This window comes from Callionymus lyra, chromosome 8 (assembly GCF_982586985.1).
Source record: "Callionymus lyra chromosome 8, fCalLyr1.hap1.1, whole genome shotgun sequence".
In the NCBI taxonomy this organism is placed as follows: Eukaryota; Metazoa; Chordata; class Actinopteri; order Syngnathiformes; family Callionymidae; genus Callionymus; species Callionymus lyra.
In genome coordinates this window covers 26986372-27012005 of record NC_141825.1, presented here as the reverse complement: position 1 = coordinate 27012005, position 25634 = coordinate 26986372, and the positions used below count along the sequence as shown (strand labels likewise).

The window sequence follows — 25634 nt, the reverse complement described above, 5'->3', positions numbered from 1 at the left end:
TGAGGAGGAGTGAGGAGGAGTGAGGAGGAGGAGGAGGAGGAGGAGTGAGGAGGAGTGAGGAGTGAGGAGTGAGGAGTGAGGAATGAGTAGTGAGGAATGAGGAGGAGTGAGGAGGAGTGAGGAGAAGGAGGAGGAGGAGTGAGGGGGAGGAGGAGTGAGTAGTGAGGAATGAGGAGGAGTGAGGAGAAGGAGGAGGAGGAGTGAGGGGGAGGAGGAGTGAGTAGTGAGGAATGAGGAGGAGTGAGGAGGAGGAGTGAGGAGGAATGAGGAGGAGTGAGGAGTGAGGAGGAGGAGTGAGGAGTGAGGAGTGAGGAGTGAGGAGTGAGGAGGAGGAGTGAGGAGTGAGGAGGAGTGAGGAGGTGTTCTGGTCAACTAGGAGGAGGCCACAAGACGTGTCCTTGACCATCACCCGTCTCACCAGAGATGTTTCAGCTCAGACGCCATTATGTGACTTTGTGAAGATAACATATTATAACAGTATAACAGATAGAGCAGAAGACGTGGTATCAGTTTGATAGTTTGATAGTTTGATAGTGTGATAGTGTGATAGTTTGATAGTTCTGATAGTTCTGATAGTTTGATAGTTCTGATAGTTCTGATAGTTTGATAGTTCTGATAGTTCTGATAGTTTGATAGTTTGATAGTTTGATAGTTTGATAGTGTGATAGTTTGATAGTTTGATAGTCTGATAGTTTGATAGTTTTATAGTTTTATAGTTTGATAGTTTTATAGTTTGATAGTTTGATAGTTCTGATAGTTTGATAGTTCTGATAGTTTGATAGTGTGATAGTTTGATAGTTTGATTGTTTGATAGTTCTGATAGTGCTGATAGTTTGATAGTGTGATAGTTTGATAGTTTGATAGTTTGATTGTTTGATAGTTCTGATAGTGCTGATAGTTTGATAGTTTGATAGTTTGATAGTTTGATAGTTTGATAGTTCTGATAGTTTGATAGTTCTGATAGTTCTGATAGTTCTGATAGTTTGATAGTTCTGATAGTTCTGATAGTTCTGATAGTTCTGATAGTTCTGATAGTTTGATAGTTTGATAGTTTGATAGTGTGATAGTTTGATAGTTTGATAGTCTGATAGTTTGATAGTTTTATAGTTTTATAGTTTGATAGTTTTATAGTTTGATAGTTTGATAGTTCTGATAGTTTGATAGTTCTGATAGTTTGATAGTGTGATAGTTTGATAGTTTGATAGTTTGATTGTTTGATAGTTCTGATAGTGCTGATAGTTTGATAGTGTGATAGTTTGATAGTTTGATAGTTTGATTGTTTGATAGTTCTGATAGTGCTGATAGTTTGATAGTTTGATAGTGTGATAGTTTGATAGTTCTGATAGTTTGATAGTTCTGATAGTTCTGATAGTTCTGATAGTTGTGCCCACACAGGTACACACAGGGTTAATCACATGCTGTCTTATTAAACTGTTCTCTTCATGGTGGTTTGCACCTGCTGTGGCCTTGATAAGAGACCTTTTGTTGCTGAAGAGAGTGTATGTGTGTGCATGTGTGTGTGCATGTGTGTGTGTGTGTGTGTGTGTGTGCATGTGTGTGTGTGTGTGTGTGTGTGTGTGTGTGTGTGTGTGTGTAGCACTCACACATGTCCCAGCTCGTGTGCGATGGTGAAGGAGGCGCTGATGCCGTTCTCCTCGCTGATGGAGCAGCTGCGGTACTGATCACACATGGTGCCGAGCTCAGCCAGACCTGCAGGACCACAAGATAGTGTCAGCGTTAGCAGAGGTTTGGGAGACGAGGACTCAGGTTCATATCTACAGGTGACATCGTCGCTCCTTCCATCATGACATCATCACTCCCTCCATCATGACATCATCACTCCCTCCATCATGACATCATCACTCCCTCCATCATGACATCATCACTCCCTCCATCATGACATCATCACTCCCTCCATCATGACATCATCACTCCCTCCATCATGACATCATCACTCCCTCCATCATGACATCATCACTCCCTCCATCATGACATCATCACTCCCTCCATCATGACATCATCACTCCCTCCATCATGACATCATCACTCCCTCCATCATGACATCATCACTCCCTCCATCATGACATCATCACTCCCTCCATCATGACATCATCACTACGTCCATCATGACATCATCACTCCCTCCATCATGACATCATCACTCCCTCCATCATGACATCATCACTACGTCCATCATGACATCATCACTCCCTCCATCATGACATCATCACTCCCTCCATCATGACATCATCACTCCCTCCATCATGACATCATCACTCCCTCCATCATGACATCATCACTACGTCCATCATGACATCATCACTCCCTCCATCATGACATCATCACTCCCTCCATCATGACATCATCTCTCCCTCCATCATGACATCATCACTCCCTCCATCATGACATCATCTCTCCCTCCATCATGACATCATCTCTCCCTCCATCATGACATCATCACTCCCTCCATCATGACATCATCACTCCCTCCATCATGACATCATCACTACGTCCATCATGACATCATCACTCCCTCCATCATGACATCATCACTACGTCCATCATGACATCATCACTCCCTCCATCATGACATCATCTCTCCCTCCATCATGACATCATCACTCCCTCCATCATGACATCATCTCTCCCTCCATCATGACATCATCACTCCCTCCATCATGACATCATCTCTCCCTCCATCATGACATCATCACTCCCTCCATCATGACATCATCACTCCCTCCATCATGACATCATCACTCCCTCCATCATGACATCATCACTCCCTCCATCATGACATCATCACTCCCTCCATCATGACATCATCACTCCCTCCATCATGACATCATCACTCCCTCCATCATGACATCATCACTCCCTCCATCATGACATCATCACTCCCTCCATCATGACATCATCACTCCCTCCATCATGACATCATCACTCCCTCCATCATGACATCATCACTCCCTCCATCATGACATCATCACTCCCTCCATCATGACATCATCACTCCCTCCATCATGACATCATCACTCCCTCCATCATGACATCATCACTCCCTCCATCATGACATCATCACTACGTCCATCATGACATCATCACTCCCTCCATCATGACATCATCACTCCCTCCATCATGACATCATCACTACGTCCATCATGACATCATCACTCCCTCCATCATGACATCATCACTCCCTCCATCATGACATCATCACTCCCTCCATCATGACATCATCACTCCCTCCATCATGACATCATCTCTCCCTCCATCATGACATCATCACTACGTCCATCATGACATCATCACTCCCTCCATCATGACATCATCTCTCCCTCCATCATGACATCATCACTCCCTCCATCATGACATCATCTCTCCCTCCATCATGACATCATCTCTCCCTCCATCATGACATCATCACTCCCTCCATCATGACATCATCACTCCCTCCATCATGACATCATCACTCCCTCCATCATGACATCATCTCTCCCTCCATCATGACATCATCTCTCCCTCCATCATGACATCATCTCTCCCTCCATCATGACATCATCTCTCCCTCCATCATGACATCATCTCTCCCTCCATCATGACATCATCTCTCCCTCCATCATGACATTAATAAGTGGGTCAGAACCTCACCTAGGGTGTCGCACTTGTCTTTGGCTCGACAGATGTCTTCTCTGCAAACAAACACGAACGTTAATCATTGCATCATCGGTCACGTGACCAGACGGGGGCGCCGGTGAGAACCTGGTCATGAGCAGCGCCGTGTCGTGGTGAGACGGGTCACTGTCGTCCTGCACGTTCTGGCTCTGCTGCCAGACACAGAAGTTGTGTAGCGTGGTGGCGGCGTTGAAGCTCACGGTCGGTCCGCTCTGTGACACGGAGGTCATGAGGTCATTGACGGCAACATTCAAAGTACTGCAGGTATCTAGTCGTGGACCATCAAGAGAAGATCTATGACAGTGATTGATGGATGAAGGTTTAAATAGATGCATTAATATAATGAATGAATGAATGAATGACACATTTATTGTTATTGATACAAGGAAGTTACTGAATGAATATAAAACATTTTAAATGTTTCGCTAAATAAGTATAAATTAAATCACATCTGGATCTGGGAACGAAGTCCAAACTAAGAGGTTCAAACCGGGTCAAAGCCCGAGAACCTGCCGACTGGACAAAGTCATGCGGGTTTTATTCTCTCGCACCTCCAAATCAAGTCCGGAGCCGCAGCTGTGTTCCGACCCACAAGGGCCGCCACTGTCCTGCCACCTGGACCCGGACCCTCGGCGCCGGGTCCAGGTGCGCGTCAAGACTCACCTGCTCATCGTGGATGACGACCAGCTTGACAACCACCACGTTGATGAGGTTCCCCACGCTGGGGTCGCGGTAGACCGCCGCCACCTGGAGGAGAGACGCCACAGAAACCCTGCGTGAACTTTGACCTTGAGTCTGCCGGTGTGTGCAAGAGTTCATCAGGTTGTCCTTCACCCCCTCAACCTCCCTGGAGGTCGCCTGAGGTCATTCACGGTGTCCTGAGACGACCTCCATCACAATCTTTGTTGGTCTGAGTCTCTAATGAGGCTCAGAACCTTATCTGGGTTCATGACTAAAACTGGACCAGTGGGTCCAGAGCGTTGTGGGTCCTCATCGGCGACTCACACAGGTTCACCAAAGACACACTTAAGTATAGACATTGAGATCAGAACACTCACAGAAACACACAAACATGCACGTTCATACAAGAATACACACACAGGTGTCGACACAATGAGATGATAAGACATGTAGGCACACAAAACACACACTGATTTACCAACAAAACACACACATTTACACAAACAGAGATTAAAAAAAACACAGACACACAAATGCAGATATTGGTGTGCATTAAAACAAACAAAAACACACACTATAAAAATATGTGTTGTTACCTAATAGTGTTATAACGGAGCTCCACACACACAAGCATGTGAACTGTAAATAAAACACTTACACAACTTATAGATACATGCACAGACATATAAACACACACACATGTTGATACATGCACAGACATGCATATAACGCAAAAAAAAGGAAATGAAACACAAAGATACATGCACAGACATATGTATACCAACACAGACAAGCACACACACACACACACACACACACTTGCATAGAGACACAAAGCCACAAAACACACAAATGGATGTACACAAATACAGGTTCAAAAAGACACACAATCGCAAAAAATACATGCATGTAAACACATATGAACACATGGAAAATGAAACAAAAAGATACATGCATATAAACACACACACATGTGGAGACACACACCCACAAAACATGACACACATACGCACACAGAGGAAATGAAACACATAGATACATGCACAGACATATGTATACAAACACAGACAAGCACGAACACACTTGCATAGAGACACAAAGCCACAAAACACACAAATGGATGTACACAAATACAGATTCATAAAGACACACAACCGCAAAACATACATGCATGTAAACACATTTGCACACATGGAAAATAATACAAGTATAAATAAAAAGGTTCACACAAAGTTAGTGCATATGAACACACACATGTGGAGACACACAACCACAAAACATGACACACATACTCACACAGAGGAAATGAAACACATATATACATGCACAGACATATGCATACAAACACAGACAAACACACAAACACACTTGCATAGAGACACAAAGTCACAAAACACACAAATGGATGTACACAAATACAGATTCATAAAGACACACAACCGCAAATCATACATGCATTTTCACACATACACACACAGAGGAAATGAAACACATAGACACATGCACAGACATATAAACACACACATGTGGAGACACACAACCACAAAACATACATGCATTTTCACACATACGCACACAAAGGAAATGAAACACATAGATACATGCACAGACATATGTATACCAACACAGACAAGCACACACACACACAAACACACTTGCATAGAGACACAAAGCCACAAAACACACAAATGGATGTACACAAATACAGATTCATCAAGACACACAACCGCAAAACATACATGCATGTAAACACATTTGCACACATGGAAAATAATACAAGTATAAATAAAAAGGTTCACACAAAGTTAGTGCATATGAACACACACATGTGGAGACACACAACCACAAAACATGACACTAATACTCACACAGAGGAAATTAAACACATATATACATGCACAGACATATGCATACAAACACAGACAAGCACACACACACAAACACACTTGCATAGAGACACAAAACACAAAAATGGATGTACACAAATACAGATTCATAAAGACACACAAAACAAAACATACATGCATGTAAACACATAATATATGTATAAATAAAAGGTGCACACACAGTTAGTGCTTATAAACACACACACACACACACAAGCAAGCACACACACACACACACACACACACACACACACACACACACAGGTAGACGCACTAGAGTAGGATGTGTCGTTACTTACTACTGACATGATTGTGAGGACGTAGTGCTCCAGGTTGCGTCCGTGGTGACGCGTCATCTTGGCGTCGGTCGTCACCATCAGCTCCACGTAGCGAGGGTAGGACAGGAAGCGCTTGCGTCGAGGACGGGACGTGTTGGACGTGTTGGACGTGTTGGACGTGTTGGACGTGTTGGACGTGTTGGACGTGTTGGACGTGTTGGACGTGTTGGACGTGTTGGACGTGTTGGACGTGTTGGACGTGTTGGACGCGTGGGACGTGGAGTCGTCGGAGCGACGCTGCTGGACGGTGGCGCCGATGGACTCCAGCTGTCGGGCCAGATGTGAGGCGGGCGGAGACCCTGAGGGACAGAGGACGGGACACTCAGTCCAGGCCAGAGTTCCCTCGTGCCCGAGAGCCGAGCAAACAAACCCCGGGAGGGGTTCACGGCGCCGCACACTCCTCACAGGAACGACACATTCCTCAAATACTCGCCATCGGGAAACATCGAACCGACTCGTGTACGTTACGAGACTCGAGTTCAAAGTTCAGAACGTCTGTGAGACAAAACTCTTGTTCCTGCTTCACAGCAACACAAGTTATCAAAGTGTTTGGTGTGTTAAAGAAGTGATTGAACCACAGAAAATATTAAAAAATAAGGTTAAAAATCAAGGAAAAACGTTTTATACTGAAGTATAGAATACTTTGATTTGTGTCTTTGTGACTCGAGTCTTTCTTAACCCTTGACCCTGAGACGAGGGTTCAAATGTCAAGACTCCTCCTATGAAAGTAGATCAGTGCCAACAGAAATGTTGAAACTTTTCTTTAATTGAAAATAATTTTTGGAATTATTGAGTTTGATGTTCCAATAATTCAAAAATACATTTTCAAAATTCAACATGTAAAAATGCTCAGCCATTTAAATGCACTATTGTCTGGTATTAATATTATACATTTAACATTTTTATATTTCATTTAAAGACAGTGAATTTAAAAAATATTGAATTTAGAAACATTTATTTTTTAAGTATTACAATATTAAACTTAATATGTTAAAAAAATAATTAATTTTGAACATTTTCGATTGAAAAAACGTTATTAATAAGAATGAAAAAAATAAATCTATATTTATTATTAATTATTCTAATAGTTATTAAACAAAAACAAAACCTTTCAATGAAGAAAAAATGGAATTAAATAATCAAAGAACAATTGTTTAAAGAATGTTTCAAGTTCAAGCATCGGATCTTCATTGGCTCTGATCTACATCCTCACCTGTAAACACAACACAGATGGCGCTGATTCTTAATCTGCTCGCCAACCTCTCACAATTTCCCAGCGGTCGGATTTTCTCCTTCACTTCCAGCAGCAGGTGTGCGGCTCAGAGGTGACCCGGGTCTAATGTAATCACGGGGGTTCGTGGTGGTCCCACATGTGCAGGACCTCGACATGAGTCGATCCAAAAGACCCGCAGGACGGAGCGAGAGAAAAACACCTTGACGGTTCAAGTGTGTTTTTCTCGGACGAGGTTTCGTCGTCATGTGTGGTCAAGTGGTGAAACCGCTTCGACCACGTGGAGCGAAGGCGCGGTTCAAAGGTGAACTCCTTTGGCTCCGAGCTTCACAAGAACCGGGCTAACAGCCGTTTGGAATTCTCTGGCATCCCATCAGCGGCGCCGCACGTGGCGACCTGGCGGAGGCAGAAGCAGTCCTGCAGCGTGGAGGAATGAAGCTAAGAGAGGAAGACAGCGACTACGAGAGCGTGAAGAGTTTGTTTAACAAGCTTTAATTACAGGAACCTCACGTTTTCTGGGCCGGAGAGGTTTTTTTTTCGCAACGATCGCTTGGACCGGAACGCCGTCCAGGGTGGAGGCAGCGGGGCGGAGAGGTGGAGCAGGAGGTGCTTGTTAAACGGGTGTGGAGATGTCGTCCACATGAGAGAACGACTCACTTCCACGTCAGGGTCAAACCATGATGTCGCTTTAGAGGAGAGGTTATTGCAGGTCACATGACCTTTTTGACAGCCAACCGCTTCTCACAGTCATGAATTTGTCGACTCACTTCAACAACTATTACTGCAGTTCATACAAAACTCTGCAGCCAGGATTCTGAGCCGCTCTAGTAGAAGAACTCACATTTCTCCTTCAAACTCTTCACTGGCTGCTCTAGTAGAAGAACTCACATTTCTCCTTCAAACTCTTCACTGGCTGCCAGTTTCTTTCAGGATCATTTTAAAATTCTGCTTCTTACTTTCAGATCTATTCATGGTCAGACCTTCCATCAGTGATCTGATCCAGACTTACACCCCAGCTCGGGCTCTGAGGTCTGTGGATCAGAATCTACTGATGGTTCCTGAACTTCCAGACCGGAGGAGAGAAATCCTTCCAGACTGTTGCTCCTAAGCTTTGGAACGATCTCTGTGTTTGATGATCTACTGACTCCTTCAAGAAACATCTGTGTTTGATGATCTACTGACTCCTTCAAGAAACATCTGTGTTTGATGATCTACTGACTCCTTCAAGAAACATCTGTGTTTGATGATCTACTGACTCCTTCAGGAAACATCTGTGTTTGATGATCTACTGACTCCTTCAAGAAACATCTGTGTTTGATGATCTACTGACTCCTTCAAGAAACATCTGTGTTTGATGATCTACTGACTCCTTCAAGAAACATCTGTGTTTGATGATCTACTGACTCCTTCAAGAAACATCTGTGTTTGATGATCTACTGACTCCTTCAAGAAACATCTGTGTTTGATGATCTACTGACTCCTTCAAGAAACATCTGTGTTTGATGATCTACTGACTCCTTCAAGAAACATCTCAAGACACTTTTATTTGAGCTTTTCCTTGATTCTCCTGTGTTTGCCTCGATGTTATCTTGATCTTTAAAGTATATATTTTATTGAGTATTGTTTTGATTGTTTAAGTGCTTTGTGACCCTGGTCTAGAAAAACTCTCTACAAATATTACTTACTTACTTAAATATGAAGGCCAGACATAAATAGATACTTAAGTACATTGTTTTGTTACTTTGTATGTGATTTTGTACGTTGAAAGTATTCATAGTTGTAAATCGATCAACAGATAATTGTGACTATCGTGATCAATTCTCTGATAGTTATCGTACATTCGACATCTGTTATAATCTCTCACGGTCAGAACTGGAACAAACACGTCCAAAGAGGTGGATCTGACCAGTCGTGACATGAGAAGACGCCTCGCAGTCGAGCACAGAGACCCGGACGAATCCCGGGAGTGTGAGGACGACTTGTTGCCAAGTGTGGCTCCAGCATGAGATTCCACTGACCTCCTCGACTGAAGAATTCAATTCAAGCGCGTCTTTGTCTCCAGACGCTCACTTTTTCCAGCCCGTCACACAGAGAGCGACTGTCAGATGCCAGACTCTGACTCCCCGCCACGTTCCTGTCGCACGGGCCCGCCTCGCTGACCCTCGCCTCCGTGCCAGGCCGGGCGGCGGCGACACGGTGCCGGGCTGACCCGGATCCGTGGGCAGTCCAGGGAAACCCTGGACCAACGTCTCGGGGAAATTCAGATTAAGACGAGAGGTCCATTTAACGTCGATGAACTCTTCGCCTCCTGCTCCGCCGGAGCATGCTCAGGTACACCTGGTCGAACTGTTACCATGGCGACCCAGACCAAGTGTTTGTGTCTCGGCTACTCCTCGGAACTCGAAGCGACCTGAAGAGAAGTTCAGAGGAGGCCACGTCCTCATCCCGGAGAAGTGGATTTCCTCTGACGGGAGCAGCGATCTGGAGGAGGAACAACCCGAGCTGCTCTTTGACTCGCTGTCACAAGTGTCGATGCCAAGAGGCCAAAGCAGCGGCTTCATCGTTGGGCTAATTAACATTCTTGCAGGACGACCCGCGGCGAGCTCCAGTGACCTTTTTCCTGCCAGTGAGCGAGTGAACGTGAGCAGAAGATATGGAGACCAGAGACTGAGCAGAGAGACTTGCTAACATGCTCTCTGAGAGGGTCCTGAAGTCCATGCATCGTTGAATATTTTCCACTGACTTTGTTCTCAATAAATATTTACTTTTATTCACAAATCAATCCATTTTAAAGCCAAACACTCAGAGCCAATCCAGCATATTTTTAGATGAATACCAAATATTCACTTACATACAATGACTTTAAAGAACGAATTTCAAAAACTAGATCATCTCTGTCGTCATACGTCTGGATATTAGGGCTGCACGATATTGAAAATAAGTGCTAAATTCGATATTGGTGTCTTGAATTGCGATATCGATATTAATGCGATATTATTTTATTTCACCTAAAAATGTAGCCGAGTGCACGTACAGGAGCGAGTACTGTAGTGTAGGTCCGGGGGTTTATAGAAGGAAAACGATGAGAAATGCTTTCGTTTATTTCCTAGCTTCGGTGTCGACATGATGGTAGAAAAGTATCACTTCTAACGCTCAGTCTCGCGGAACTTGCATCGGTTTCCCGCCAAACTGAGCGACATCAGAGAGGAGCCGCCGACGCGTCATGATATCACCAAATCAATAATAAATCCACCTCCTTGTACACGCACACATAACACTTTATAAATGACGCTAACAACTTAGCTCGTTAGCATACGGTGAAGACGCACACATAACACTTTATAAATGACGCTAACAACTTAGCTCGTTAGCATACGGTGAAGACGGACAGGTTTGTTTGGAAGTTCACGATCTTCTGAGAAAACAACTGAGACGAGATGAAAAGTTCTTACAATATGTTGCTTTAACAAAGGAGGTTGAAAGAGACGAGTGACTGAATCACTGAGCCGAGCCAGTAAGACGCGTCGCCATAGCGACCGAGCCTAGCAAGTTGCGCCGCACAGTTCACAGACGGACGGAGACGTAAACAACAACGAGACATAGAAGTACAAATTGACAACTTTACAGAACGTGACACTGATTGATCAAAGTGCGCATTTAATAAATGCTTGATTTATACAATAAAAAATTATAAATTATCCCATGTGACAATAACAAGATATCAATATCATTCCGAGATATCGTGCAGCCCTACTGGTTATCATAACCAGCATAGACTCCAGAGTTTAACCTTGTTGTTCCGGTTTCCTTCTCCACTTCAACCTCTGATTTCTTTTCCTTCAGAGTCTCTAGACCAGACCTAGACAAAGTCTAATCCAGCGATGACAGGGGCCCAGAAGTATGTGGCCCTCCTCGGGTTTAAAATTCAAAAAGGATTATGAAGAAATTAGCTTTTAAATCCAACCTGTTCCCATCAAGAGATTCAGGTCCTTTTTGTATTTAGGTTAGGTAGAACTTTATTGTTTTTTAAATTGAACCACCTGTTCCACCCTGTCTGCACTCTCTTCCTCGCCTCCCTTTATCTCTGTTCATTTTCCTGCCTCGGTGACCACAAATATCTGAACTCTTTCACTCCCTCAACTCCCACATCCACACTCTTTCTTTCTTCTACTTCTACTTCTCTCCAGCTCATCACGTCGTCCTTCATCTCAGCACAAATCACCGTATCTGGTCGCAGTGGTCAGTTTATACCCGAATGTTGAAGGCAGTCTGTCAGTCGTCCAGATGTCATGACGTCAATCATGCGTCTAAACATGGAAAACTCTTAAACTCATCTTTAAATCCAGAATCCTGCAGCGACACTTTGACAGACTCCACTCCCGACACACACTTCCACCTAATGCCCAAAACAAACATGAAGTCCGCAACAATAGGGATTTCCCAGAAGGGGGCGGGGCTAACAGGCCCACGGGTCAGGAGGGGTCAGAGCTCACCTGAGACTTCTGGAGCCGCCCAGCTTTCACCCTGAAGGTGAGATGAGCGACCCCAGAAAAAAAAGACCTTCCCTCAGAGTGACCAGGGACTCGGGCAACAAGAGATCTATTCATGAGCGTCAGGACCCGGATCAGGCGGCGACTTCAAACCAGGAAGTTGGTCGGCAAACGAACGAGTGGAGCGGCGGTTCTGTCGTGAAGGACGGAGGGAGGAGGGGTCGCTTATTATGTCAGTGTCGGGGGCCACGGCACCGGTGCCAAGTCATGACGGAACCATAACGAGGATCAAAGTGCCGACGGACGGTCGGACCAATCAGCACCTATAGGGAGCAGAACCCGGGAGGCCTGGGTCAGAACTTCAGTGCGTCGGGAGCCGACAGAAGCAACATGTTTGTAAACATCAGAGGCAGTGACGCAACAACTGAGACCCCGGAGACGAGGCTCGTCGGTCCATCATGACACTAATGTCATGAACATATTATTACAAGAGAGGTTTTGTCAGGATTATATTAAGTCATGATTCATTTAAGTATCAATCGAGACTTGTTGGTGTGTTCCATGTTGCTCTTTAAGCCTCTGATTCTTAAGATACTCATGACTCAAGGGTTAATGTTTTATAAAAGGTAAATATTTCATGTTGTACTGCATCGAAATTGGGTAAGGTTAAGTAGAACTTAGGTCTCCTTCGGGAAATTGTTTTTTTCCAATTAGCCACAGCAAATACAGCAATTTTTCATAAAAAATAAATAAAAATAAAAAAAGAACAAAGAGAAATATAGAGAAAGAACAAGATGATACAATCTGAGTCTAAAGATAAAGATAAAGAACATAAATCAAGGAAAAATAACAAAGACAAAGGATACAAAGACTAACATAGAACAGAACATCCAGATACTTTTACTCCACTCCTGCCCCCGAACTCAGAATTGTACAATTTAATAGCCCGAGGAATGAATGAGTCCTTGAGTCTATTAGTGTTGCAGGGATTAAAGGAACATATGGTATTTGGTCATTTATTGGAATCCGTTTTGGACCCTGACAGAGTTTTAAAATACACAAAAATGATGAAAATGGACGAGCAAAATCCGGCGGTAAAGTCATCATGAAACTTTGTAGCCGATTTAAAGACTTAAACACAAGATGGGCTCGAGACGATCCAGTAGGTGTCATAGTAGGTTCTGAACACATCAAATAATTGTAGTGTATATTTCCCAAGCAGATTTTCCTGAGGGATCAATAAAGTTCTTCTATTCTTATTCCTTATATCCATCAAGAGACTAAAATAAACAGTTTTGATACTTTTTAATTCATATCTTAGCGACTTAAAGAGCTCAGGAAAGCATGTTTGTAGAATGAACCTCCTCGGCACTCGCTCCACTGATCCACACAACAACAGGGCCTGGTGTCTCCTGGTGTTCTAATTTAATCTCTCCACAAACACAGCAGAACCTCTGAGTCAACAGAACCCACAGGGAGAACAAAGCGGCGTCGCAACAGAATCGCTCGCTGAGAAAACACGCGTGGATTTTTCCGTCAAGCAAACACTCGAGCGGCTCTGATCCCGGTTCCTCTTCCGTCCCGGATGACAGGGTCGAGTGGTGCTGCGTGTCAGAGGAAAGTCCATCTTTCTTCTCCTCCGCCGCTGAACAAACCTGGTCTTCCTCTCGGCTCTCAACACCTGAGGCGGCCTCGGAACAAACTCTGGTGTTTTCCTACGACCCGAGTGGAGCGGTGGCTTCAGAGGGAACATCTCAAGACTTGACACGTCCACCACAGCTTTGACTCATATACCAGTCAATGAATGACATGTAGACACGGAGAGAGAAGTTAGAAGAAGATAGGACTAGATACGTGACTTCAGAAAAGTAGTTGGAGAGAGGAAAGAGAGGAAAGATCAGTGGAGGAGAAAAGAGCAGGAGAAAGATGTGCGTCCTTCTCATGTTTATCTGCTTTTGTTACAACATTTCAGTCTCTTCTTCTCGTTTGTCTCTGATAGTTTTATCTCTGATGGCTTCTATTCTTTCCTTCTTCTATCAATAATATTCCCAGTTCAGATTCAGATCTAAGTTTTGTTGACATAACTTGGTGTTTAGATGTTCTTGGTGTTGTGCACTGTGAATAAAAGTTCATGTTCTCTAGTCAAAGTGTTTATTCATGCTTTTGTAAAAAGACTGTAAATTGACTTGACAATAAACCTCTTGATCTACTTTCGTTGCACATCTTTCTCCTGCTCTTTTCTCCTCCACTGATCTATCCTCTCTTTCCTCTCTCCAACTACTTATCAGAAGTCACGTATCTAGTCCTACCTTCTTCTAACGTCTCTTTCTGTGTCCTGATGTCATGCAAACCCAACTGCTCCCAACAAGTCGTGAACGTTCCAGACACTGATGTTCTGAATGTTTCCTGCTGCAGAACTTAGAAGCTCCAACGAGGTCCGCGTAAGAATCGAGGGACTCGACCCCAACAAAGAAACTTTTACTGCTTCTCTTGCATAAAAGAATCGCCGGCGAAACCCCGCTAACACGGCCGAGTCCGAGGCTCGACGTTTATGAGTCCAGATAAATCAAACCTTTTGTTGGTGGACTGAAGGAGTTCAGAGACTAAGATGATGAACTTCTTCCACTTTTCTTCGAGGGGAACAAAGACGAGATGAACATCACAAGGTTTCAACCATGTGGCAAATATCATGATGAGCTAAAGCTGTGCTAGTTAGAGTTCAGTAGATGGTCAGGAAACTAATATATGTTAAAGCAGCTCTATGGGATTTGAAGTGAAGCGACACCAGTGGACTACAGTGGTAGTGTTTAGCTCGACAGGAGACTACATTTCCCATGAGCACTCGCTAAACGTGGCAAAAGTTTCCATGTCCCGGTTTGTATCAGTTGATGAATGTTGTGTTTACAGACTTCATTGATGAATGAAGGATGAAACTGATGAGGTAATGAATCATTGTAATGAAATATGATATGACGGCTTTGAAAATAACATAACTTTAACTTTGTTTTTGTTTGTAAATAACATCACTTTAACTTTGTTTGTAAATAACATAACTTTAACTTTGTTTTTCTACAGTAATTCACATCAACCAGTAGATATGTATCATGTTCAAACCATCAAGAACTTTTACAGTGAAAATAAAAATCCCACAAAACACCTCAAGTCACAGTATTCGAGTCATTCAACTAGTTTTAAGTTGATGTGTCATCACTAGTTATTTTAGTAAAAAAAATATTAAGGTACACAAAACTACAAAGAGCTGCTTTAAATACATTTAACGTAAGAATGTTAAATAAAGTCACTTTTTTTTTTAAATATCCTCAACATTCTTTCAAATCATTTGTGGAAAGAAATACTGACAAAAACAACAAGCAGAAAATCCTTTAAACAATCAACGTTAACACATTATATTAAGAATGAACTAGCAAATAATTATACCAGAAATCCGTAAAATCTTATTTATAACATATTTACACAACCACAGCTTTAAGGGGACCCATGAGGGTCACATGAATACAATCGATGGTCTCGCCATCCCGTGGTCAAGCTCTGGACCGAGACTACCTTTGGCTTCTTCAGTTTCAGGGCAGGAGAAGCAAACCCAACAGGAACCTCCAGCAGCTCTGCAGTGAGTCCTAATGTCTTGTAGAGCGTCTGCACTCGACGGTTCCCAGTGATCACCCACAGATGAGCCTATGGATTGTACGTACGTCGCTTCAAAGCGCGGCCGCTAACAATGGCGAGGGATGAAAGCGAGCGCCCAAGGATGCGACTGCTCGGCCTTATCGTGTCCGTGTGCAGATGACTTGATAAACGTGCTCTTTGAAGGCTCCGCGGGGCCCCCCGGTCTCGTCATGGAGAGGACACGCAGAGACTGGCAGCCCCGGAGTAAACACTGAAGACTTCTCTGTCCACTCTGGACTCGATCCTGAGGCGGTCAAGACGTCACGAGTCCACGAGCGATCGATGCATCATCCATCGTGCTCAAGACTTCCCACCACCGTTGCAGACCAGCTCCTCCCAAACAATGTCACCACTTGAGTGTTTCCCCGGCAGAACAATGGAGTCCCTGGAAGGAGCTCTCTCTCTCCAGCACCTCCCCCAAATCCTCCGTCAACAGCAGGAGACTCTCAACAGTTCCAAAGACACCTCTGGATGTGGAGCGTCAGTACCTGACCACGTCCAGAGCTCCAGGTTCGTTAAAGATTGTTGCCCCAGAAGTTAAAAACAGCAAAACAAGTTTCCTTGATAAAGAAAAAATCAGGGAGATTTAAAGGAAACTGATGAGAGCTGCTTGTACATCCATGTTTTCTTTATGATGTATTTAATTCCCAATTTTACACTGTATTTACCATTATTTCTTTACTATTTTGACCTTTTGTGGAGTATTGTTTGTCCATGTAATATTTCAAATATATCTTACTATAGAGCTTAATTACTAGATGTGTTCGTTTTTTTCTATTCACCATTTCTTCATTGCTGGATCACGTACAAAAATATATTTAATCCATCCATCCATCCTTCCTTCCATCCATCCATCCATCCATCCATCCATCCATCCATCCGTCCGTCCGTCCATCCGTCCGTCCGTCCGTCCGTCCGTCCATCCATCCATCCATCCTTCCATCCTTCCATCCATCCATCCATCCATCCATCCATCCATCCATCCATCCATCCATCCATCCATCCATCCATCCATCCATCCATCTATCTATCTATCTATCTATCTATCTATCTATCTATCCATCCATCCATCCATCCATCCATCCATCTATCTATCTATCTATCTATCTGTCTATCTATCGATGCAAAGTAAGATTCAAATTAAGAAAAACATTAAAATGCTTAGACACTCATAATAAATCACCACCATGTAAGAACCATTAGTGCTTCAGGAACACATTCCTATAGAAGCTTCTCAGTAGAACGTCCCGTGGGTTTGTTTGGTTCTGCCTCCTCCAGGCCACCATACTTAAGACCACAGGACTCCAGGTTGAAAATGTTTCGGGCATGTTTCAAACAATCCTTCAGTTACCCTGCGGGAACACAGACGCCCTCTCACTGTTTACACTCCTGAGTGAAACTCTTCAGGAGAAATAAAAACATTAAACGCTTCTTTCTTCCGCGTGAAGACTCTCGGCTCGGCGGCGGAGCGTTGAAGGGCCTCAGAGTGGGGGGTCCGGAGCCCCTCCAGTCTACCGCACACAGCGAGCGAGAGACCCAGCATATTAAAGAGGTACCAGCCCGGCTGATCATTCAGACTTCTTTAAACTGCGCACACACACAATGAGCGGCGCGAACACACAAAGGTTCGGGCAAGAAGTCAATCGAGACGCTGGAGCTGCAGGTTCGTTGCAGAGACAGAAGTGCTGACGACAGCAGCAACGCTCGCAGATTCAGGAGGAAAAACTTAAATGTTAAGACTTTAGAAAGACTGTGACTGAAGATGCAAACGTAGCAAACACATGGAGTCGCACTTACACACAAAACCAGCAACATGAGGACCAGAAGTAAGACACATGGTCATGTAAACATCGCTGCCATGAGAGCCTCAACTTATGCAGTGCATTATGGGAATGTGGTGTAAGAGCTTTCTATTGGCAGGTGATTGAGAAAGACTTTAAATGTCTTCTTTAAATGAGGAGGTCTATAATGTTTTAGGAAAGACTCTTAAGATAGAGGAGGTCTATAATGTTTTAGGAAATACTCTAAGATAGAGGAGGTCTATAATGTTTTAGGAAATACTCTTAAGATAGAGGAGGTCTATAATGTTTTAGGAAAGACTCTTAAGATAGAGGAGGTCTATAATGTTTTAGGAAATACTCTAAGATAAAGGAGGTCTATAATGTTTTAGGAAATACTCTTAAGATAGAGGAGGTCTATAATGTTTTAAGAAAGACTCTTAAGATAGAGTAGGTCTATAATGTTTTAAGAAAGACTCTTAAGATAGAGGAGGTCTATAATGTTTTAGGAAAGACTCTTAAGATAGAGGAGGTCTATAATGTTTTAAGAAAATACTCTTAAGATAGAGGAGGTCTATAATGTTTTAGGAAAGACTCTTAAGATAGAGGAGGTCTATAATGTTTTAGGAAATACTCTAAGATAGAGGAGGTCTATAATGTTTTAGGAAATACTCTTAAGATAGAGGAGGTCTATAATGTTTTAGGAAATACTCTTAAGATAGATGAGGTCAACATGAGGACCAGAAGTAAGGCACATGGTCATATAAACGTCGCTGCCATGAGAGCCTCAACTTGTGCAGTGCATTATGGGATTGTGTTGTAAGAGCTTTCTATCGGCAGGTGATTGAGAAAGACTTTGAGACTCACCTGAGGACGCACACGACTCGCTGGAGTTCCTCTGGTGTCGATACAATAGGTGAGGTTTGTGGTGCTCGTCTTCATATTCCTCTCCGCTGGGACTCAGGAGAGGCTCCAGGAAGTATTCTCCATGTGGTGTGGTGAAGGTTCCCATCTGAGGAGGAACAGATGGATGATGATGATGATGATGATGTTCTTAAAGATGGAGCTTCTGCATCTAGTTTGGTTCAGACTGGAGCAGGTCACTCAGCAGATGATGCTTCTCTTAGACTTAGATGTTACTTTAGATCCATTACTTTATCATGGTATATTTAGGGAGGTTTACATTTAGGTCTTTGATATGGTATCTACAACATTGAAGGTCTCACAAAACGACTTTGTTTCAAATATCAGTGTCTAGTCATTTATGAGCTTCAAGAAAGGGTCTCTGAAGTAAAAGAAGACTTAAGATATTGGAGGTCTATAATTTGAAATAAATAAAAAAAACAAAATATACCTAATGTTGAAGAATTATGATAAAGATGTTCTCAGACATAATGTTAGGAAAGACTCTTGAGAAAGAGGGGGTCTATAATGTTTTAAAAAATAGTTCATGTCTAAACCAGAAGGATGTGTCTCGCCTGCAGTTCATACTAAACTCTGCAGCCAGAATTCTGAGCCGCTCTAGTAGAAGAACTCACATTTCTCCTTCAAACTCTTCACTGGCTGCCAGTTTCTTTCAGGATCATTTTAAAATTCTGGTTCTTACTTTCAGATCTATTCATGGTCAGACCTTCCATCAGTGATCTGATCCAGACTTACACCCCAGCTCGGGCTCTGAGGTCTGTGGATCAGAATCTACTGATGGTTCCTGAACTTCTGGACCAGAGGAGAGAAATCCTTCCAGACTGTTGCTCCTAAGCTTTGGAACAATCTTTGTGTTTGATGATCTACTGACTCCTTCAAGAAACATCTCAAGACATTTCTTATTTGTTCAGGCTTTTCCTTGATTTTCTGGAACTCCTGTTGTGTTATCAGTTTTATCTTGACCTTTAAAGTTTATATTTTATTGAATATTGTTTTGATTGTTTAAGCGCTTTGTGACCCTGGTCTGGAAAAGCGCTATATAAATAAGAATTACTTACTTACTTACTTAAGATAGAGGAGGTCTATAATGTTTTAAGAAAGACTCTTAAGATAGAGGAGGTCTATAATGTTTTAAGAAAGACTCTTAAGATAGAGGAGGTCTATAATGTTTTAAGAAAGACTCTTAAGATAGAGGAGGTCTATAATGTTTTAAGAAAGACTCTTAAGATAGAGAAGGTCTATAATGTTTTAAGAAAGACTCTTAAGATAGAGAAGGTCTATAATGTTTTAAGAAAGAAGATAGAGGAGGTCTATAATGTTTTAAGAAAGACTCTTAAGATAGAGGAGGTCTATAATGTTTTAAGAAAGACTCTTAAGATAGAGGAGGTCTATAATGTTTTAAGAAAGACTCTTAAGATAGAGGAGGTCTATAATGTTTTAAGAAAGACTCTTAAGATAGAGGAGGTCTATAATGTTTTAAGAAAGACTCTTAAGATAGAGGAGGTCTATAATGTTTTAAGAAATACTCTTAGGCAAGAGGTCTGTGATGTTGGAAATGACTTTCAAGAAACAGGATCTCCCTGATGTTGAGGAACAACTCTTAACATGGAGGTGTTTAACTTGAAGGTGATGTTTCCAAGTCTTCTGCACCTCAAACCATCTCCACCTCAGGAGGACATGAAAGGTTCCTGATCACCGGTTCTGTTCTGCAGCAGCAGTGACATCAGCTACAGTCTCAGGAATGCTAACATCGGTCTGACAGCTCGGCGGCTCGACGTCTCGCTCGCGTCGTCCACGAGGCCGACCTGGTCGCAGGAATGTTGCTGTGAGAGCGACGTCCTCGCGTCCCGGAGGTGACAGTGGAAAACTCTCGGAGAACATGATGCGTGTTTTTCCCTCGGAATGTTTGCGAGCCGTGGATTAGCTCGCGTGTTGCATCATATATCCTGGAAAGTGCCACGGGCAGGGAAGCTACATCTGTTCCGCCCGGCGCTGCAACGACTCGCCTGCGACTACACCTCTGGAAACTCTTGCCGGCCGAACCGACGCTTTGTTTGGAGAAACACGACAACAGCAGCTATCGTTGCTAATGTCAAGTATGCTGATGATCTTGAAAACAAATGAGATAAATGTCCACATTATATCTGAATATCATCTGTTACATAAAGATGAATAAATATCTGCTCTATGGGTCACAAAATAAATATATAACCAATAGATTCATGAATGAAGATGTATTTTTTTAGAGTTTGATTAAAATTAATTTAGGAAAAACGGCTTTTCCTGGATTATTTTCCAAAATGCAAGTCAGATGGTGGCATTCTCACAGTAAGACGGTTCACTTCCAGGCCGAGCCAACTCGTGACCTTTCTGTGTGTGGTCAGTATGTTCTCCCCGTGTTGTGTGGGTTTACTCCGGACACTCCGGTTTCCTCCCACAGTCCAAAAACATACAGAGGTTGATTGAGAACTTTGGGGAAATTGTCCGTACTTTGAGTGTGTGTGTGAATGGTTGTCTGTCTTTGTGTGTCCTGAGACAGACTGGCGTCCTGTCCAGGGTGTCCCCTGCCTCTCACCCTATGATACTGGGATAGACTCCAGTCTCCCCACGACCCCTACAAGGGATAAAGTGATAGAAAATGAATGAATGAATAACTTAATAACTTCAGCGTTACTAGATTAATGCCTTATGTTTCTATTTGTTCAGGCTTTTCCTTGAATTTCTGGAACTCCTGTGTTGTTCTCAGTATTATCTTGATCTTTAAAGTATGTACTTTTTTGAGTATTGTTTTGATTGTCTAAGCGCTTTGTGACCCTGGTCTCGAAAAGCGCTATATGAATAAATATTACTTACTTACTTACTTACTTATATTTATCGATGTCTCTCGCCCTATGATACTGGGATAGACTCCAGTCTCCCCGCGACCCCTACACGGGATAAAGTGATAGAAAATGAATGAATGAATAACTTAATAACTGCAGCGTTACTAGATTAATGCCTTATATTTGTCGATGTCTCTCGCCCTATGATACTGGGATAGACTCCAGTCTCCCCGCAAGCTGTAGAAAATGAATGAATGAATGCAATTGCACTTTTTAACACATTTAGTTTAGCACAGTTTCCATGACTGTGGAGTCGTACTCGCTGCAGTGAGGCTATGTTTACGTCCTCCATCATTTATGAACTATCAACCTTTAGTTGTAGCTTCTGTGACCCCAGAGTGTGGTGTCTTTACTTCCAGGAAGCAACATTCCCACGTTCACTGGCTCAGAACTGGCAGAAGATTCTTCTTCTCAGTTTGAAAAGACCAATAGCTCCTCTGCCCCCCTCACACCCCCCTCACTGACCCCCCCTCAAGGGTAGCTTTGAGCAACTCTGGTCTAAAAGGGACTTTTTTTTCTCCCGAATGACCCTCTTTGTTTTAGGGCTTAATTATTCCTTAATGACCTCATCCTTCCTCAGTGTGTCGGGATCAGATCGGGACGTGTTTGCGAGCACCGGACCTCTGGGGTGCTGTCACTCTGGATGAGCGACCACGCAGAGACCTTGAAAGGATGCAAACGTTTATGACCCCGTGATTCTTGTCCAACAGTTCTCAGGCCAAAACTCACACTGTTGACTGAAAACACCTGACTTCCTGTTGATACAGTCGCGGTCGTCACGGCGACGCTCAAGCTTTCTTTGCGTTCAGGAAGCTAGCAGAGCAGTTAGCTTCTATTGTACACCTGTGACTTTCATTGTGTCCAGTTTTAAACATTCATTTAAAGATTTGACCACAGAATATGTGATCTTTTAATACATGTGACTTTTGCATCTGATTTAAATCATAATTTTCAATTATTATTATTAATAAATGAAGCAAAACGCTTCAACCGTTTCAAGTAAAATATTTATAGTAAAAATCGTTGTCAATATTAATTAAGATTAAGCAGATACATACATATAAATGTATAGTGTACAATGGTCTCTTGTTTATTGAGGGGTCGCGTTCTAAAAAACCCATCGTGACCACTTCCTGCTTCGGTCGTTTAATTTAATAAAATGTATTTAAACTTAAAAAAAACTCAACATTGCATGAGAGTTTCCTTCTCTCTCAGTAGCAGTGACCTGAACTACTCTCACAGTGCTTTGCCGCCCAGTCGACCAATCGTAGTTGTCGTGACAGGCATAGTATTTGAACGCAGTATCATAGCAACAATCATCCTTCACTAAATGCAGCAGCGTGTACAAATGCATGATGGGAGTTCACTGTTTTGTCGGCACCATTAGTAAGGTAGTTTATGCTTTCACAATATATTTAAATACACAGTACTGTGTGGAAAATGAAAATCTATGAAACAGCAACACAACAGAAGGTGAATCACAACATAGATGGACTATATAGACAGACATGTACAGCTAGAGTTTGCCCTGGATAGCTGGGATTTCTGAGGCAATCTATCAGTAGGCAAGAACGAAATCCATTTTTATTTATATTATTTTGATATTCATATAATGATGTGTGTTTTATTAATGAATGAAATAACTTTCATTTAAAGAAAACTAAAGTAAGGATGATCATAAATCAAATGTTTTCATGACTCCATAAGCTTAAGACACGCCCCTTTTTTTCCCACGGCTCCGTCAACTCAGTCCTGATTCTGACATCGGTTCTGATTAGAGACGCGGAACCTTCTGACGCGACATACTGTTCGGAAACATGATATCGTGCAGATGACTGTAGTGTCTAAGATAAGAAGGATGATATCAGGGTTGGGTGGGTGGAGGAGGCGGGGCCAGTGGAGGCGGGGCCAGTGGAGGCGGGGCCAGTCGTGTGATGTGTGTCCAGTCACCAAAGTCCAGCCAGGACTGTCTGGCACGTCCGGGGTCACGACCCCCCAGCTCTGGACCACTAACCTTATATGACCCATGAAGTCACCGACAGATTCTCCGATAGATGAGTCACAAAGTGAAATCAGGATCAGGAGAAAGGGGGTGCGGGGGGGGGGGTCAGATCTTCACAGTGATTGACAGCCACAGTGTGTGCCCCGGATCTGACACACGGGTGGGGCGTGAAATACTCGCTAGAGAACCAGCTTCCAAAAACTTAGGCTGGGAATGTTCTCCTTTAGTTCCTGACCCCCTTTTAGATCTGGGGTCGACTCCCTCGCCATCGCCACCGGTCGACGGAACACGACATGAATGACACGAGTCTGAGTCCCTGTCCTGATGATATCAAGTTTTTCTTCACGATAAGTTAAGTAATAAATCAACAAATCTCTTCTAATGTCATGCTCAGGTCGAGGGGATTATTGTTGTGACCCTCTTTTATTGAACCCCAGACATATCTGAAGCTTGTTCTAGCAGAAGGTCCAAGTCTTTCCTGGTCCATCTTGAGCAGTTTGACTAGTAAAATTGAAGTTTAACATGAAACACTCCAGCTTCAGCTACAAACAAAGCTGAAAATAGATAAAAACACATCCAGAAGATCAGATGTTGAGGCTTCGATACAAGAAGGAACTTTACAGACCAGGACTGTGGAGGAATTTTGGATGATTTTTGTTGTGATTTTTCTCAATGAAGAAAAGTTTGTTTCCTGGTCTGGACCATCATATGAACATATATATCTAACTGTCACTCCAAAGAGACACAGATTACCCTGAACATTTCTAACCCTATAGTTGACATGAGTGTGATTTCAATTCTGGGTGAACTGACTCAAGAAATCAAAGCACCCACTTTTTTTTTTGGTTCTGACCTTATTTGCTCCCTAGATTTCACACAAATGGAACAACACTCCAGCTCAGGACACACTAGTATTCTTCTATATCCATTAACTATGATTTCATTCATTTAAATATTTGGATTATTTTACTGACATTACCCCAAATATAAATATATATATATCCCAATAAATACGCAAAGTTTTTGCATCACAGACATCAGGTCAAGTATGTCCACGTCAATAATACAAATGGACACTCAACCCAGCAGAACTCTGGCGGACACAGAACCTCCACAGACAAAGTTCACCTCGAGGGGCCACAACATGGAGACTCACCAGGCCGGCGCAGAGGCTCAGGACCGCGGGCTGCTCGCTCCGGGAGTTGACGTGTCCGCGGAAGAAGCAGTGGCGCATGTCGTCCGGGGTCCGACCCGGGTCCTGGCCCGGGTCCTGGCCCGGGTCCTGGCCCGGGTCCTGGCCCAGCCCCAAGTGTGTCACCCTGTACGCGGGCGCGATGAAGTTCGAGTCCGCGCTCAGGTTCAGGTGGAAACGTTCCCCGAACGCGTCGAGCCTGTAGTGGACCCGCAGCCCCGCGGACAGGTCCTGGTCCCGGTCCTGGTCCAGACTCCTGCGCCTCCTCCGGAAGTGCATGTGTCGAGGGAAAGATTCTCCGAAGTCGTTGACCCGCACCGGGCTGATGATTTCATAGCCCGGCAGCCGCTGGACCAGCTCCTCTGGGGGGACACGGAGGGGGGACACGGGGTTAGAACACCTGGAGGCTCCTGCGCGCGACCCTCGGACTCACCTTGTCTGGGGTGCAGCCGCAGCTGCAGGGACTCCTGGACCAGATGACACGTTAGTCCCACCAGCCACACGACCAGCTGCATGGTTTCCTCCGGGGTTCGGTTCTACTCCTGTGGCCCCCCTTCCGTCTCCGCTCCTCGTCAGTTCGTGGGACCCTCGGACCCGGGACTCATGTCATCCACCCACGCGCGCGCATGACACACTCGTCCCCCCTGCCAGACCGAGCGAGCCCACGGTCCACTTGTGGAAGCTTCAGAGCCGAGTCCGCTCTCCCCGAGACCATCCTCAACACCCGAGACCCGCAGCCCGGAATCCCAGAAGCGACGCCCCCTCGAGGCGGATCAGCCAATGGAGGGTCCGCAGGGGCGACACGCGTGGGGGAGTCCTGCTGGTGTTGGACATGAATGAGAATACCTGTCATTGTGTGTTGGAATGTGTG

At 43.7% G+C, this 25634-nt stretch overlaps 1 protein-coding gene across 1 annotated transcript in view; it reads right to left on the bottom strand.

Annotated features, from left to right (window-relative positions):
- LOC148074437 (A disintegrin and metalloproteinase with thrombospondin motifs 20) overlaps positions 1-25395 on the bottom strand; it is a 79448-nt gene extending 54053 nt beyond the window's left edge. The window contains exons 1-8 of the mRNA XM_087796874.1: positions 25197-25395; positions 24728-25125; positions 18631-18775; positions 6542-6879; positions 4339-4422; positions 3763-3887; positions 3652-3692; positions 1605-1710 (exon numbers count right to left, since the gene is read on the bottom strand). Of these exons, the coding sequence (XP_087653000.1) occupies positions 1605-1710; positions 3652-3692; positions 3763-3887; positions 4339-4422; positions 6542-6879; positions 18631-18775; positions 24728-25125; positions 25197-25278 (1319 nt within the window). The 5' untranslated portion in view covers positions 25279-25395. The remainder of the gene's footprint in view (positions 1-1604; positions 1711-3651; positions 3693-3762; positions 3888-4338; positions 4423-6541; positions 6880-18630; positions 18776-24727; positions 25126-25196) is intronic.
- Between the last annotated feature and the right edge of the window lie 239 nt (positions 25396-25634).